We start from the raw sequence: 15,906 nt of genomic DNA, 5'->3' as shown, positions 1-15,906 counted from the left end.
ACATGGTTAGATCTTAGATGCTCTTTGATTGACAAAAGAAAATGCTATTATAATTTTTTAAAGCCGGATAATTAAACTATTATAAAATACAAATTACGAAAAATATTACACATAACTTTGTAATGACAATTATACATGTTTTATGAAATTTTACAGTTTATGTCGATTTCTTGTAAATTACTTTCCTGTTAATTTATATAATTTCATTTTATAGGGTTTGAAACTTATACCTAGTAAAAGCATTGATGAATTATTTGTCAAATAGACCAATAGAACTTTCATACGAAGTGTTATATAGTTAAGTCTAATCATATTAATCGTTATTATCATTCATTGATATGAAAGTAAATATTGTTTTAGATTTTTATATGAATGATAAATATTGATTTAGATTTTTGTTTTCTAGTCAATACTTAATAAAGATATTTCTTCTTTCTTACTCCACCCCATATCTTGACTGAATAAATACGTCACAAAGAAAGCTTTAACAACTACACACTATATTTAAGTTATCTTCTATTGTGATTCTCATGTTTCTCCTCTCTCTTTTTTAATTTTATTGAAAATACCAAATATTTGATTAGAAGATAAGGAGGTAATAAATAGTAAATGGCTGATCAAAATCCAAGAATCATCGTCGAGAAAAATCCATCTCAAGATCGTCTTGATGAACTGAAGATCAAGTCATGGCCCAAGTAAGACCAATCGATTATTTTTGCTTTTCTGAATTCTTTATATTGGGTGGAGTGAGATCGATTGCATGAGAACAAATTACAAGACGAACAAACTAATTTTTTTTCTTTTTTGGTTGGGGAACGAAGGTGGGGATGTTCACCAGGGAAGTACCATTTGAAATACGAAGCAGAAGAGATATGTTACATTGTGAAGGGTAAAAGTTAAGGTTTACCCTAAATCATCATCATCATCAACAGCAGCATCATCGTCATCATTGGATACAGGAGTAGAGTGGTGTGTAGAGTTTGGAGCAGGTGATATTGTCACTTTTCCCAAGGAACTTTCTTGTACTTGGGATGTATCTCTTTCCGTTGACAAACATTACATATTCCGCCCCAATTAGTTCTTCACTTCTTTGTTTTGATTTGTTACCATTGTTATATTTTATGTTCATTTTGTTTGGGGTTTTATATAGACTTGTGCGCATTAAGAATCACGTAATTAAACAAGTATCTCACAGTTCAAGCATGAGTAAACATCAAAGTTAAATTCGAATAGGTCTGAGATAATTAAGGAGGGAAGACCTATACATCGTCGTCGTGGTAGCAAATTTTTCTACACGATACTACGATTTCAAGGTGTTCACAAGCATGGAATATTTTTAAGTTAATTCAAACGTTAGGGAAATTTCTTAAACCGTAAACGTTGGATTCTCTTAGTCAACAAGATGCGATCTTCTTTATTTGTCACTTTACACCTTTGCTATAATGATTTTTCATGTCTTAGATCCGCTGACCAGTCAACTTTCCATATTTTCTACATTGATCATAAAGAAATCAGAGTTTTGAAGAGAAGTACCCATTGATTCCATTTATCAAACAAACGTGACGTTTAATTACCAACCCAGAGTAGTATTGAAACTAAAACTCTATCAGATCATCTTTATAGTCTCGTTCTCTAAAGGCATCGACTGATGGAATCGTATATAATACGAGGAATACGAAAACTGACTAGAATGAAGAGAAATGGATCGTATATAAGATGAATACGTAGTAAACAAAAATTTCTTATATGTAAAGTAAGATGAATGAAATAAAGATACGTTTTAAATTTGGTTAACGGAAATAGAAAGGACACATATTTCAACTTATGTAGCAGGAGTATTTCTTAAAACTTTTGATTAATGTTGATCAGCATAAAACAGGTTTGGCAGATATAAGATTCTTCTTACATTTGTGTAGCTAGACTCAACACCTCTGAATGATATGCCCATTAATCGGTGTGGGTTCTAACTTTTTTTTTTTTGATCAATGTGGGTTCTAACTTCTAAGCGTGATTTTGCACAAGTCATACGTTAGGAACTGAGATGTACTTTTACATTATTCATCGAATTAATTCCACAAAGAAATGATAATCAATTTAGTCAGAAAATGCGAAAAATAAAGCCTCTGATTTTCTCGGTTAATATACAACATGAATAAAATATGGGTAGGAATTAGGAAACACACAGCCATAGTGAATGCTTTTTATCAAGCAAACCTTCTGACTCACTTGGAAGGTTCTTCTGGTACACTTCTAAATCGATATTTTATCCGACTCTCGGTTCCATGGATCGAACCGGCCGGTCGATCTGAATTTAAAAACATCTGGTTACTAGTGTCTGACACTCTGCACAGAACTGACACCTCGCTCAGATTAGATACAAAGAAAAGGGCCGAAACAAAAAAATGATGTGTTTCACTCATCTCACACCTCTTCCTCTCTTCTCCGGCGTCTCTCTTCCGTCCTCCTCCCGTCGTCGGTTCACGAGGTCGCTTTCTCCGTTTCTAGAGCGTCGATTGCAATCTCCGTATGCTCTCACCGAGTTTCTAATATGATTCTTCTCTCTTCCTCTGTATGATTCAGTTTCAGGACTAGAATGTCTTCTTCCTCCATCGAATCTACTACTCCTCCTCCTCCGCCGGATAACGGCATTGTCGTGAGTTTCCGATTCGTATTCTTCTTTGAGGTTTGACTTGAATCGCGATTATTAAGAGAGTTGCCGTCTTCGTGTTAGCTTGGTTGTGGGGGAACCACTGTGGATTTCCTGGCGACGGTGGATTCTTATCCTAATCCCGATGACAAGATCCGAAGCACTAGCCTCAAGGTAGTACTCTTTCAACTCTCTCTCTCCAGGATCTTCTTCTATTCTGGTTGTGATTTAGGGTTTAGGAACTGTGTTTTGAGTGTTTCAGGTACAAGGAGGGGGCAATGCTGGAAACGCGTTGACTTGCGCAGCTCGTCTGGGTTTGACTTGTAGGCTGATTAGTAAGGTAAGGTAATGAGCAGATTCAACAGTTATTGAGTATTGTTATTAATTGATTAGTAATGAGAAAAAAAAAACTACATGTTTAGGTAGCTAATGACTCTCAAGGAAAAGGTATATTGGAAGAGCTTCAATCCGATGGTGTTGATACTTCCTTTCTTGTGGTAATCCTCAGACCTTATTGTATTCTATATGATTTTTTGTTTTAAGCTTTTTTTTTGATAATCTGATCTCATACTAGGTCTCTAAAGAGGGCAATACTCCGTTTACCTACGTCATTGTTGATAAACAAACGTGAGTGTTTTTTTATTTTTTTGCGAATTTTGGGGGATATGTTTCATCTTCGTAAATATAGTTAGTTTTGGAGTGCTGTTTGCTTTTTCTAATTTTCTTTTATTCAGGCAAACGCGTACTTGTATTCATACGCCTGGATATCCACCCATGGTGCCAACTGATCTTCCTCACTCGACCATGTTATCTGCTCTAGACAGAGCAAGCATTGCATATTTTGATGTAAGATTACACGAAACCGCATTGGTGATTGCAAACGAGGTAAGCATGTGCTTGATCTCATGCCTTTACCTGATTCTTGATTTCTCTCAAGTACAACAAAATACAAAGCGTGATTTGATATGTATGTAAGATTAGTCGTTGTGATAAGTTGACCATGTTAGAGGTTTTTGGTTGTTTCTCTCTTCTTTGCCTATAAAAACATAATATGCCGCACATCCTACGTGTTTATTTCGTTTTTTGCTTGTTGCTTTTATCCAGAGCAGGCAAGTCAGAAGAAGATACCTATATTAGTTGATGCAGAGAAGAAAAGAGATGGATTAGATGATCTCTTGCAACTCGCCGATTACGTTGTCTGCACAGCAAAATTCCCTCAGGTTAGCTAAGCCTATGTCTCTGTTATTTTAGTTTTTTTTTCTTTTCCAACATCTCTTCTCAGCTTTTGAGGCTGAAAATTCTCAGTCTCTCACGTCGCACAGGCATGGACAGAAGCGTCTTCCATTCCATGTGCGCTTGGGTCCATGATGTTGAGATTGCCGAAACTGAAGTTTGTGATCGTAACCTTAGGTGAAGAAGGATGCTTAATGATCCAGAGAGATTCAACAGGTAATAAACCCGAGACGTCATGTCACTCACTATAAGCTTTTCTTTTCTTTTCATCATCCTTTCACTGGGTTCCCAACTTCAACAGAAACATCAGAATCCAAAGAGATAGACATTGAGAGTTTGGTGGAGTCTCTGAAGCAAAGATCAGACTCGACCGCAACACTTCCAACATGCGTTTCATCGGTAACCAAACGTTCCATCTCCTAAAATAGCTTATCAACTGAATGGAAGACAATCCAAACTTTTCCACACATATTTTCTCGCAGGAGACAGCTAAGCTAAAGGCCAACGGGATAGGAACACTGAGCGGAAGACTGTTTCTCGGAACAGCAGAGAAAATTCCTCCAGAAGAGCTTGTTGACACCACCGGTGCAGGCGACGCATTCATAGGAGCAGTTCTTTATGGTAAAAGATTTGCCAAGATACATTATACACTCACTGTGTAATCAGAAACCAAAACCCAAATTCTTAAACATTTACTGACCTATCTCTACTTGTTACCTCTGTCTGTAGCCTTATGCGCCGGCATGCCCCCAGAGAAGATGCTACCGTTCGCTACTCAAGTGGTAACTCTCCTAAACCGAAAACATATTTCACAGAACCTCTGTTTTACATCTTTTCCCCGTATAAATCATGCGACCCTATGACTTATTTTTGGAGAACCGAGTTTCCTAATCATAAACCGAAACACAGACTAATCTGTGGTTGCCATAAATGGTCACTGTGTCCAATGTTTTTCTAGTCTCACTGAACCGCTCTTTTCCAGATGAAGCATACATATAACATTTTCAGACCGATCTTTGTAACCATGTATTTGTCTTGCAGGCTGCTTGCAACTGCCGAGCTTTGGGAGCTCGCACTGGTCTTCCTCACCGTACTGATCCCCGACTTAAACCCTTTCTGGTTTGACAACTTCAACGTTCTATGTTCCTTTTATCTTTTTCCAAGTCACTTACCCCATTGCCCACTTTCCCATATTTAAAACTTAATACGTATTAAATCAACAAAGACTTGGTGTCAAATACTAATATCCATGTCAGGTTTGACTTTGTTTTGTTGTAAAACGAAACATACACTATATGAAGTGGTGGTTAATATTTTAAACTAGTAAATGGCATTTACTAAGCAATAAGAGAACGCTTCAACCTTGTTGATCGCGTCTGATAAATGCGTTTTATTATTAACGGCTAGGATTGCACCGAGAGCTACAATGCCACGCCCACGCTCTACTTATCTGTGTGTGTCGTCACTCCATCTATCCACTTGACGATGTTAACACTCTGTATTTGTAAAGACAAAATCAAAAATCATAATAACTGCTGAGTTCCACGCGCCTATCTGATTGGTGTCTAAAACCATGGACCCATTGCCGTGTTGTTGACGAGCTTACTGACGGCGAGATGATCGGTGTGTGGGCCGTGAAAGAAGCAAATGTTTCATGTCAAAATAACTGGGCTATGGTTAACTATAATTGACCGAAGTGTCAAGTGGTTTCTTAAATCGCAATGAGTCTTCTCCTCACGATTCGTACACCTGATTAATTGTTCACCCTTCAGTCAAAATATTTTCAAGCCTTTTGGAACTTGGAATGTCCTTTAAGTAATTAATTGCCCATTCCTAAACTTTGAACCCCAAATAAATATCTACTGTTTTGTTTTTTGGTCAACAAGATCAAAGTTTAGTAATTACATTATCAATTATCAGAATTTTAATATTTATTAGTATAGTTTGTAAGATACTATTGTATCCATCATGTTTACATTACAAAATCCACAGCGCTAGTTGGCATTTTATTTTTTCCAGAGCAAGCAAAATAATGGAAGAAGAGAAAGTGTGGACCAAATAATTTATTAACATTCTGGAGTCATTATTAAGGGTATGTTAGGAATTGAATGGTAAATTAACGCTTACTTACCTTAATTACGGAAGTAAAAGCCCCCACGACTTAATCACACTATTGGGAAAAAGAAAGACGGAAGAAAATCTAAAAAAACAAAGGAAAGCAGACCAAAAGATGGGCTTGCTTATTACCCGATTTCTTCTCGTGCAGACTTGAATTTATTTGATTTTTTTTTTGGTTGGCTTGAAGAAGATTTCTAAGCTCTCACACCTACTTGCCATTTGAATCAATCGCTCTTATTCTTAGAATCATTGCTTGGTTTTTGCGAGTTTGCAGAGTTCATCTGCTTCCCTGCGTTTAAGTTACAAACAGACGTTTGGAGTTTGTTAGCGATCGTCTCTTCTCGGAGGAAACTCATGCGTTTAGATCCAAAACCAAGCAAAATAGTTTCTGATCTGATTAAATCTTAATCTCCGGTGCAAAATGGTATTTATTTTATTATATTTCACGAGCGATTGTGTTTGTCTCTTATGATGAGAGTCGCTATCGGAGACTTTTTAGCTAACCTCAAGTTTAACTGATTTTTTCCGATGATCTAATTTATTTAATTCGAATGCTCAAATTGGTTCCTATGTAGACTTTTCCATTGATCCGTGATTTTTGACCTTTGATTGAATAGTTTGAGCTAGGACTCCTCATGTTACCTTATGAAGATGATCCGATTAGTTTCAATGCTCATTCTACATTTTAGCAGTTACATTAAAGCTGAGGTGGAGATTGATTTATTTGGCAGGCTTGTACAACAGTTAGTGTTGGCTCTTCCGTTTGGGTGGAAGATCCAGAGGAGGCCTGGATAGACGGTAAAGTTATTGAGGTCAATGGAAATGATATCAAGGTCAAATGTTCCTCCGGGAAGACGGTATATGTTTTAACCACACGTCATAAATATTATTGAATTTTACGTTTTTACTTTGTATGTATATTTTTATACGAAGATTAAGTTTGTTTTAAACGATTTTTTTTTATATATTGTTGGAATATTTTTTAGGTGGCTGTTAAAGTTTCAAATGCATACCCAAAAGATGTTGAAGCTCCAGCTTCTGGAGTGGATGATATGACAAGGCTAGCGTATTTACATGAACCAGGAGTCCTCGAAAATATGAAATCTAGATTTGATATCAACGAGATATATGTCAGTTCTTTATTTGAGATTTCCTCTGTGCATCTTGAAACTCAATATTCTCTTTCACTTTGGGCTAATGTATATACCTTGTTCCAGACTTACACAGGGAATATTCTGATTGCTGTTAACCCGTTTAGAAGATTGCCGCATCTTTACTCCAGTCATATGATGCAACAATATAAAGGTGCAGCCCTTGGAGAACTGAGCCCCCACCCGTTTGCTGTTGCGGATGCAGCTTACAGGTGTCCTGCCATTATCATTTTGGAGTTTATTTTTTTTCCATTTTGTTACTGGTTGTTTCCTGTTTGGCTTACCTCGGCTTGTTTTCCACTGGGGATTAGGCAAATGAAAAATCAGGGCATTAGTCAGTCAATTTTGGTAAGTGGTGAAAGTGGAGCAGGGAAGACCGAGACTACTAAATTGCTCATGCAGTATCTGGCGGACATGGGAGGTCGAGCTGTTTCTGAAGGAAGGAGTGTCGAGAAGAAAGTTTTAGAGGTTATCTATGGCACCATCTTTTAGTATATAGACCTTCTGGATTTTTCAAAGTCAGATTTTATTGAAGTCGATAAGAAAAACCTTTCTTAGATATGTTTATCTTTTCTTTGTATGCAGTCCAACCCTGTTCTAGAAGCATTTGGAAACGCAAAGACTGTTAGGAACAACAATTCGAGGTACATATTTTCTTGTGTTGAATAACCTCTCACCTATTAATTCATGTTCTTGATCATTATCATGTTGCAGTCGGTTTGGAAAATTTGTGGAGATTCAGTTCGATGAAAGGGGAAGGATATCGGGAGCTGCTATCAGGACTTATTTGTTAGAGAGATCGCGTGTTTGCCAGGTCTCAGATCCTGAGAGGAACTATCACTGTTTTTACATGCTTTGTGCTGCACCACCTGAGGTACATATAGTTAATCTCTCCTTTTAAAGTGTTTCCCTTGTAAGCGTTCTACTCACTGGAGCATATAGTTCATACTTTGCTCTTTACTCAACTGTAATAATAGCATTTAAACGAACTTCTAACAGTTCTTTTAACCTCAATTGCGTGTATATGCTCTCTTAAGCTTTATTACGGTCCAGTTGGAAATGTATCAATAAAATTGTGCAGTTCATTAAGGATGTGTCTTCGAAATTATTGACTTGATGTTTTCTTATTTTCCTTTTCCTAATAATTAATCAGGACATTAAAAAATGGAAACTGGCGGATCCAAGAACATTTCATTACCTGAATCAGTCTCAGTGCATCGATCTGGAGAGAATGGATGATTCGAAGGAGTATCATGAAACTAGAAAGGCAATGGATGTTGTTGGAATTAATTCAGAGGAGCAGGTAGGGTTTTTTTTGGTTATTGCTTTAGTAGTAATTATGGTATTGACATATGGATGTATTTTGATATAAATGTTATGTCAGGAAGCAATATTTCGAGTTGTGGCTGCTATTCTTCATCTAGGTAATATTGAATTTGGAAAAGGAAAAGAAGCAGACTCATCAGCCCCAAAAGATGAGAAGTCCAACTACCATCTGAAGACTGCAGCTGAGCTTTTCATGTCAGTAACTTATCCATTATTTATGACTTTCAAATGTGAAAAGCGTCTTTCCTGAAACTTATTCATTTGTCATTCCTTACTTCTTGGATTTCATCAGGTGCGATGAGCAGGCACTGGAAGATTCTCTTTGTAAACGTGTTATTGTGACACGTGATGAAAGCATCACGAAATGGCTGGATCCAGAATCTGCGGCACTCAGCAGAGATGCATTAGCAAAAACTGTCTATTCAAGATTGTTTGATTGGTATGCCTAATACTGATACATTCGGATTTTTTAGTAGCTGGATGCTTCTCTTTCTTTACAGATACGCAAACTTTTGTTTAGTTTAATTTTCTTAACTTGTTCTATTTCTCTTTCAGGATTGTGGACAAGATCAATAATTCAATTGGACAAGATCCTGATTCAAAATATTTAATTGGAGTGCTAGATATATATGGATTTGAGAGTTTCAAGACAAACAGGTGCTTAAGCGGTATGCCTTTTGTTTGATAGGGGGAAACGAACCACCTTAGAGAAACATTATGGAACTTAGCCTGATATAAAATATAAGTCTCAACATTCTCACGTGATAGTTCTGTTCTGTAGTTTGTTGGTTCCCAATAGATTTCTAGTTTTAGCAAGCAGTGGAAAGGGTAGTCAATATTGGTTAATTTAGGGTACGGCATATTTCTAATCATTTTTAATAAAGGGTAGTCAACTCCAAAGTGCTGGTTTTCTCTCTTTCTAAATGGAAGTGAAGTGAAAATGTCAAACCGATTTTGCTTGTTATTTCCTTGAAAATTGCTTTATATTGCATGCGCTTTGCAGTTTTGAGCAATTTTGCATCAATTTGACGAATGAGAAACTTCAGCAACATTTTAATCAGGTTTGTTCATCGTTAAAATGCTGCCGTTCTTTAACCTGATTTGTCCCTAATAATTATCATGATTTTTCATCTGGGCAGCACGTATTCAAAATGGAACAAGATGAATATAACAAAGAAGAAATTGATTGGAGCTACATTGAATTCGTAGATAATAAAGATATTTTGGAGCTTATCGAAAAGGTTGCTAGTTTCACCATGTTTTAGCTGCTGCGTTTTATTGAATAATATTTATATCAAACACTTCTCATTATTATTTTTGTTATGTCTCAGAAACCTGGTGGTATCATTGCTCTCCTGGATGAGGCTTGGTATGGCTCTAAGAATTTGTATTTATATTGTTCAGCATGTGTTTTCTCTTTCTCCTTTCATATCAAAATTTCACTTGAACTGAGCACTTGAATTTGTATTCTTCAGCATGTATTGTCTGTCTTGTTTCATATCCAAATTCTCTACCTGTATCATGCAGCATGTTTCCAAGATCAACTCATGAAACATTTGCTGAAAAGATGTATCAGACGTTTAAAGATCACAAGCACTTTAGTAAGCCAAAATTATCTCGCACGGACTTCACAATTTGCCACTACGCTGGTGACGTGAGTTACACTTGCCTTGACGTTGTGAATATTTATAGTGCAGTAATTCCCCAAAAACTAGTTGCTGAGACCTGAATGAATCGTATTTTCAGGTCACTTATCAGACCGAACAGTTCCTGGAGAAGAACAAAGATTACGTTGTTGCCGAGCATCAGGCTCTGCTAAATGCTTCGAAGTGCACCTTTGTTTCATGTCTCTTTCCTCTTCTTGCAGAAGATGCTAACAAAAAGTCAAAGTTCTCATCGATTGGAACACGATTTAAGGTGCTGTAAATGACGTAGTTCTATACAGAAATTATTCTGTTTAATTTTAATCTCATGATTACTGAAGTCACTTTCTTACTTGTTGCAGCAACAATTGATGACATTGCTTGAAACGCTGAGCACTACCGAGCCTCACTATATTCGTTGCGTGAAACCTAATAATCTTCTAAAGCCTTTGATCTTTGAGAACCAAAATGTTTTGCAACAGCTCCGATGTGGGGTGGGATTTCCACATTTTTGGTTTATTTAACAAATGTGCTTGTTATAGTTTTAAATCCGAATATGCATCTTTCAGGGTGTTATGGAGGCAATCAGGATTAGCTGTGCTGGATTTCCTACTCGGAAACATTTTGAAGAATTTCTTGAGAGATTTAGTGTCCTTGCTCCTGAAGTTTCGGATAACAGGTTTCCCTCTCTTTGATTTAGTGTATGGAAACTTCCTAGATGTTGAAAGCGTTTTAACTTTTCGTTGGCGTGTTTAGTTCTGATGATGTAGCTGGCTGCAAGAAACTTCTTGAAAAAGTTGGCCTCGAAGGATACCAGGTACATTTTTTAAGCGCCTAATTTGGAAAACTTGCAATGTAGCTGAGCTGTAATACTCTGATGAGACGTCTGAATTATCCACGTTTTATGATACCCTTTCTTTTCACAGATTGGTAAGACGAAGGTTTTCCTTAGGGCTGGACAGATGGCTGACTTAGATGCTCGGAGGAATGAAGTCTTAGGCAGAGCAGCGACCAGCATCCAGAGGAAATTCCGCTCCTACTTGTTCCGCAAGAATTTAATGATGCTCCGCAAGGCTGCAGTAAATATGCAGGCTGTGTGCAGAGGTACTCTTAAAGTTCGAAAATAACATCCAATTTACTACTTAGGCAGTTTGAAATATTACTAATTGTTCATCTCTGCTTTGTTATCCGTTAAAATAGGTCAACTTTCTCGACATATCTATGATAGATTGCGCAGAGAAGCTGCTGTTTTGGAGATTCAGAGAGAGATTCGGATGCACCTTTCCAGGAAGTCTTACAAGGAATTATATTTTGCTGCTGTTTCCATCCAATCAGGTATACGTGGCATGGTTTCTCGTGACGAGCTACGGTTCCAAAGGCAGAACAAGGCGGCAATTATTATTCAGGTTCTGAACACGTTCCTGTTGAATAGACGACATGTCTTTTTCTTGTTGGCTTCATCTACTAGACGTCTCGAGTGTTTCTTCCTTTTCATGACTTTTAATTTGTTCTCTTTGTATATAACAGAGCCATTGCCGCAAATTCCTGGCCCAGTTGCACTACCGGAGGCTAAAGAAAGCAGCAGTGACAACACAAAGTGCATGGAGAGCAAGATTAGCCCGTAAAGAATTGCGGAGGCTTAAGACGGTGAGCTTTCTCTTCATTTTTGTGTACATCCTCTTTGTGCACCACTTCTCGTTCTAGGCGTAGTATATGGCACTTCTAACAATTAGAGATAATGAGTTTGATATGAGCTTATATAACCGGATTACACGCGCTTACATACTGGACTAACTGGGGTTTTAAAGTTGCGCTGGCTCTCTTGACGCGATTGCTAGCAGCTAGAAGTTATCCCTGGCGTTTGAGTGTTGTCGTAACTTAGGCAGAAGAGGTTGGATTTTTCCAATAATATGAATATCAATTATACCTTCATATTTCGTGCAGGCTGCAAAGGAAACGGGAGCTCTTCAAGCTGCCAAGAATAAGCTTGAGAAACAAGTGGAAGAGCTCACCTGGAGACTGCAGCTAGAGAAACGCATGAGGGTAAGTTAATAGAGAAATTTTAGTCTCTTCCAAAAGCTTTTGTATGGCATATAATGGATTCAGATGTTAAACATATCAGTCATCTTTTTTTGTGGCTTTAACGATTTAGACGGACATGGAAGAAAGTAAAACACAAGAAAATGCAAAACTGCGATCATCATTGGATGAAATGAAACTTCAATTCAAGGAAACCAAAGCCTTGCTCATACAGGAAATGGAAGCTGCTAAAAAGACGGCAGAAATTGTTCCTGTGTTGCAGGAGGTTCCTGTAGTTGACACAGAGCTGGTGGAGAAGCTAACTAGTGAAAACGAAAGGCTTAAGGTAGGAAGTTAACTCTGTTTTATTGTATTTTCTTAAGGAAGGTTTCATATTTCTTATTTTTCATTTGATTTCAGAAACAGGTAAGTTCATTAGACCAGAAGATTATCGAAACCGAGGAAAAATTCGAGAAGACCAGGAAACTAAGTGAGGAGAGGCTCAAGCAGGCTGTAGAGGCTGAAACTACAATTGTCAATTTGAAAAAAGCTGTGCACGAGTACTCACTATGCATCTCTGATTCTCTTAACTAATTCACGAAGATCCCATTAGCACTCGATATTAAGCATACGTTTTTCACATGTTCATCTGCAGACTTCAAGAAAAAATATTGAATGTGGAATCTGAAAACCAAATATTGAGGCAAAAATCCCTCTTACACACATCAGGACAACTCCCTCCGACTCCAGCTAAGGTATATCTGAGAAAAATATACTTTGCTTTCTCCGGAATCTTGATAATTAAAGTAGTGCTCTCCTGCTTGTAGAATTCACAAAATGGTCACTTTTCTAGCAAAGAAAGTCTGATCAATGTAAGTCGCGTCTTAACTTTCTTTCCCTTTTCCCCTGAATTATGTTCCAATCTCTTTGTATGTCTTTAACTACATTTGTGCAGGGGGCTGAGATTGAAACACTAGCAAGAACCCAAGAATCTGATGCAAAGGCTCGGAGTTTGCAAAAGGAACGTCAACATGTATGCTGTTCAGTTTATTTGCTATATTCTGTGTTTCTGATCTGTCAGATGTGTCTTCTCTGATTGAAGAGAGGTATTTTTTCTTGCAATAGGAGAATGTTGGTGCTCTTATCAACTGCGTTACAAAGAACATTGGATTCAACCAGGGGAAGCCTGTAGCGGCGTTTACTATATACAAGTGCCTCCTTCATTGGAAATCCTTTGAAGCTGAAAGAACCAACGTGTTTGATCGTCTTGTTCAAATGATTGGTTCTGCTATCAAGGTACTGAATTACATGTCAAGTCTTTATAGTTAAGACATTGGTGTTACCCAAGGATGGGATATTGTACCCATTTTTTTCGTCAATAATCTGAAACAGTGTAATATGGTGCTGCTTCCTGTGAAACGTATATTATTGGTACTCACGCTTGATTTGCTTTGATTTTTACTATCAGGATGATGATGACAACGAGCATTTGGCATATTGGTTGTCCAATACTTCAACCTTGTTGTTCATGATCCAACAAAGTCTGAAACCCGGTGCCACTCAACAGCGAAAACCACCTGTTTCGACTTCCTTGTTTGGAAGAATGGCCATGGTATATATGCCTTTTATATATTAATGAATTTTTTTGTTCCAAATCCATTTTAGTATTCTGAAGCATTGTCTTCTGATATACCAGGGTTTCCGTTCAGCGCCTTCCTCTGCCGAGACTTCTGCAGCAGCAGCAGCTGCAGCGGCTGCAGTGATTCGCCCGGTTGAGGCCAAGGATCCAGCTTTGCTTTTCAAACAGCAGCTTACAGCTTACGTAGAAAAGATATTTGGAATGATTCGGGATAACCTGAAAAACGAGTTGCAAGCTTTGCTTTCCCTTTGCATCCAGGTGGGCTAAGATCTTTTTTTTACTTTTGATACTATTAGTCTTCTTATCTTCGTATGTAAAGTGGTCTGCTATGAACGAACCTGTATAGGCACCACGAACCTCAACGGGACGTTCGCTACGTTCTGCAAAGTCATTGGGAAAGGATTCTCCTTTAGAGCATTGGAAGGGAATTATTGACGGCTTATACGCACTTCTAAACACACTGAAGGAGAACTTTGTATGGGAAATCCAAAAAAACTTGTCTTTTGCCAGTCACGTTTTCTTTCTAATTGTGTGTGTGGAAATTCTTATATATATTTTTTTTCACTTTCAGGTTCCTCCGGTTCTTATCCAAAAGATATTTACTCAGACATTCTCCTTCATCAATGTCCAATTATTTAACAGGTAAGATAATGTTGTACTGTCTTTTGTCAACTAGTTGTTCCTGTAACGGGGTTCATTATTTTTCTGCAGCCTCCTGTTGCGACGAGAATGTTGTACATTTAGCAACGGAGAGTACGTAAAATCTGGTTTGACATTGTTAGAGGAATGGTGTGCTGAAACAAAAGAAGAAGTATTCCCTAGCAAATCTTTCTTTCTACTTTTTGAAATAAAAATTAATGAGCAGTTTGTCTCATTAGACCTTTTGGATTGCAGTATGCTGGCTCATCCTGGGATGAACTTAAACATATCAGGCAAGCTGTTGGATTTTTGGTATGTGCTCTTACACTTCCTCTGATATATCTGGTGATGGGAGGTTGTGCAGTTTCTCATTTGAATTGGCATATTCCAACAGGTAATCCATAAGAAGTTCAGAATCTCGTACGATGACATCGCACTTGATTTATGCCCCGTGAGTCCCACTATCGGCCTGACCCTTATACTCTTGTTTTAGACGGACATTATGCACATGTATAAGAATTTTGCTTCTGAATTCGAATGTCATGTTGCAGATCCTTAGTGTCCAGCAACTTTACAGAATATGTACGCTGTATTGGGATGACAGCTACAACACAAGAAGTGTATCCCAAGATGTAAGCTTTTTATGCAAAAATAGCTTTCACTCTTTTATCTCGTTCTAACCGTGATTATGCTCTTGCTCTGACAGGTGATTTCAAGCATGAGAGTGCTTATGATAGAGGATTCCAACGACGCTGACAGCAGCGCCTTCTTGTTAGACGAAGATTCTAGGTAACACAATTATCCTAAATCAAAATTTGTTTAGCTCTGTTTATTGAGCGGTTCTAATTTTTATTTTTATTTTCCTGCTCAGCATTCCATTCACGACAGAGGATCTATCGAGTTCAATGCAAGATAAGGATTTTGCAGAAATGAAACCAGCTGAAGAGCTTGAAGAAAACCCAGCTTTCAGTTTCTTGCTATAATGGGGTTAAGTACCAAAAAAAGAAGCTGCTGGTGTACTACTCTGTCTCTTCAAGAACAAAATGTCGCTGGAGATTTCCAAATTTGTTTTTCCCGTCACCGTTATTGGCGAGACATTGATAGATTGAATGATTCTTCATTTTCTTTGTTATTTTTTTTTGTCTCTGATTCATCCCAGAAGTTCCTCAAGCTCCCTATATGCTCTGGCTGGGAGAAAAAGAGAGAAACTCTTATGTTTTGTTCGTCTTGTGCAGTTTCTCTTACTTTCTTCTTGGTACCACTTTAATTTTAATTTTCTGGTGGTTTAAATCTGGTAATGCACCAGTTGTTAGAGGAAAGATATACAACTCATCTTTTGGATTTGTATAAAAGGAAGCGACATAAGTGGGTATTTTTGTTTATAATGGATTTATTATTATAATTGTATTTACCATTGTTTTTTATCATAATTTTTTAATGATATTACCATTCTGTCATCAACACAATCTGGTGGAGAACTTTTAACGAACC

The 15,906-nt window shown here is 37.5% G+C and overlaps 3 protein-coding genes across 4 annotated transcripts; all 3 read left to right on the top strand.

Annotated features, from left to right (window-relative positions):
- The first annotated feature begins 463 nt into the window (after positions 1-463).
- LOC108840668 (uncharacterized) lies at positions 464-1,168 on the top strand. The gene is given in 3 exon segments (XM_018613495.2): positions 464-695; positions 822-891; positions 893-1,168. Coding segments are annotated over 3 exon segments (342 nt in total). The 5' UTR covers positions 464-609; the 3' UTR covers positions 1,079-1,168.
- Positions 1,169-2,330: 1,162 nt separating this feature from the next.
- Positions 2,331-5,208, top strand: LOC108842196 (uncharacterized). 2 transcript variants are annotated; one of them, XM_018615036.2, is made up of 13 exons: positions 2,331-2,485; positions 2,581-2,653; positions 2,732-2,821; positions 2,910-2,987; positions 3,070-3,144; positions 3,222-3,274; positions 3,382-3,532; positions 3,757-3,867; positions 3,970-4,096; positions 4,182-4,279; positions 4,363-4,501; positions 4,610-4,662; positions 4,922-5,208. In XM_018615036.2, the coding sequence occupies exons 1-13, from the start codon at positions 2,403-2,405 to the stop codon at positions 5,003-5,005; spliced, it is 1,215 nt and encodes a 404-aa protein (XP_018470538.1). In that variant the 5' UTR covers positions 2,331-2,402; the 3' UTR covers positions 5,006-5,208. The 2 variants fall into 2 exon arrangements, with proteins under 2 accessions (XP_018470538.1, XP_018470537.1); XM_018615035.2 differs by having other exon boundaries at positions 2,347-2,503.
- An 858-nt stretch (positions 5,209-6,066) lies between these two features.
- On the top strand, positions 6,067-15,822 carry LOC108842195 (myosin-14). The gene is made up of 39 exons (XM_018615034.2): positions 6,067-6,422; positions 6,730-6,855; positions 6,985-7,128; positions 7,216-7,361; positions 7,461-7,617; positions 7,735-7,793; positions 7,864-8,023; positions 8,303-8,452; positions 8,534-8,670; positions 8,768-8,914; positions 9,031-9,132; positions 9,479-9,536; positions 9,615-9,716; positions 9,807-9,844; positions 10,003-10,129; positions 10,222-10,392; positions 10,481-10,612; positions 10,688-10,797; positions 10,875-10,935; positions 11,045-11,222; positions 11,319-11,524; positions 11,646-11,765; positions 12,063-12,161; positions 12,271-12,483; positions 12,558-12,697; positions 12,793-12,892; positions 12,965-13,009; positions 13,093-13,170; positions 13,263-13,433; positions 13,606-13,749; positions 13,834-14,034; positions 14,123-14,251; positions 14,348-14,418; positions 14,488-14,587; positions 14,671-14,727; positions 14,810-14,866; positions 14,967-15,047; positions 15,122-15,204; positions 15,287-15,822. The coding sequence occupies exons 1-39, from the start codon at positions 6,420-6,422 to the stop codon at positions 15,396-15,398; spliced, it is 4,515 nt and encodes a 1,504-aa protein (XP_018470536.1). The 5' UTR covers positions 6,067-6,419; the 3' UTR covers positions 15,399-15,822.
- The last annotated feature ends 84 nt before the right edge of the window (positions 15,823-15,906 follow it).

Source organism: Raphanus sativus, chromosome 2, assembly GCF_000801105.2.
Source record: "Raphanus sativus cultivar WK10039 chromosome 2, ASM80110v3, whole genome shotgun sequence".
NCBI classification, from domain to species: Eukaryota; Viridiplantae; Streptophyta; class Magnoliopsida; order Brassicales; family Brassicaceae; genus Raphanus; species Raphanus sativus.
Note: the sequence above shows the minus strand (reverse complement) of the source record. Positions and strands in the feature narration are given on the sequence as shown.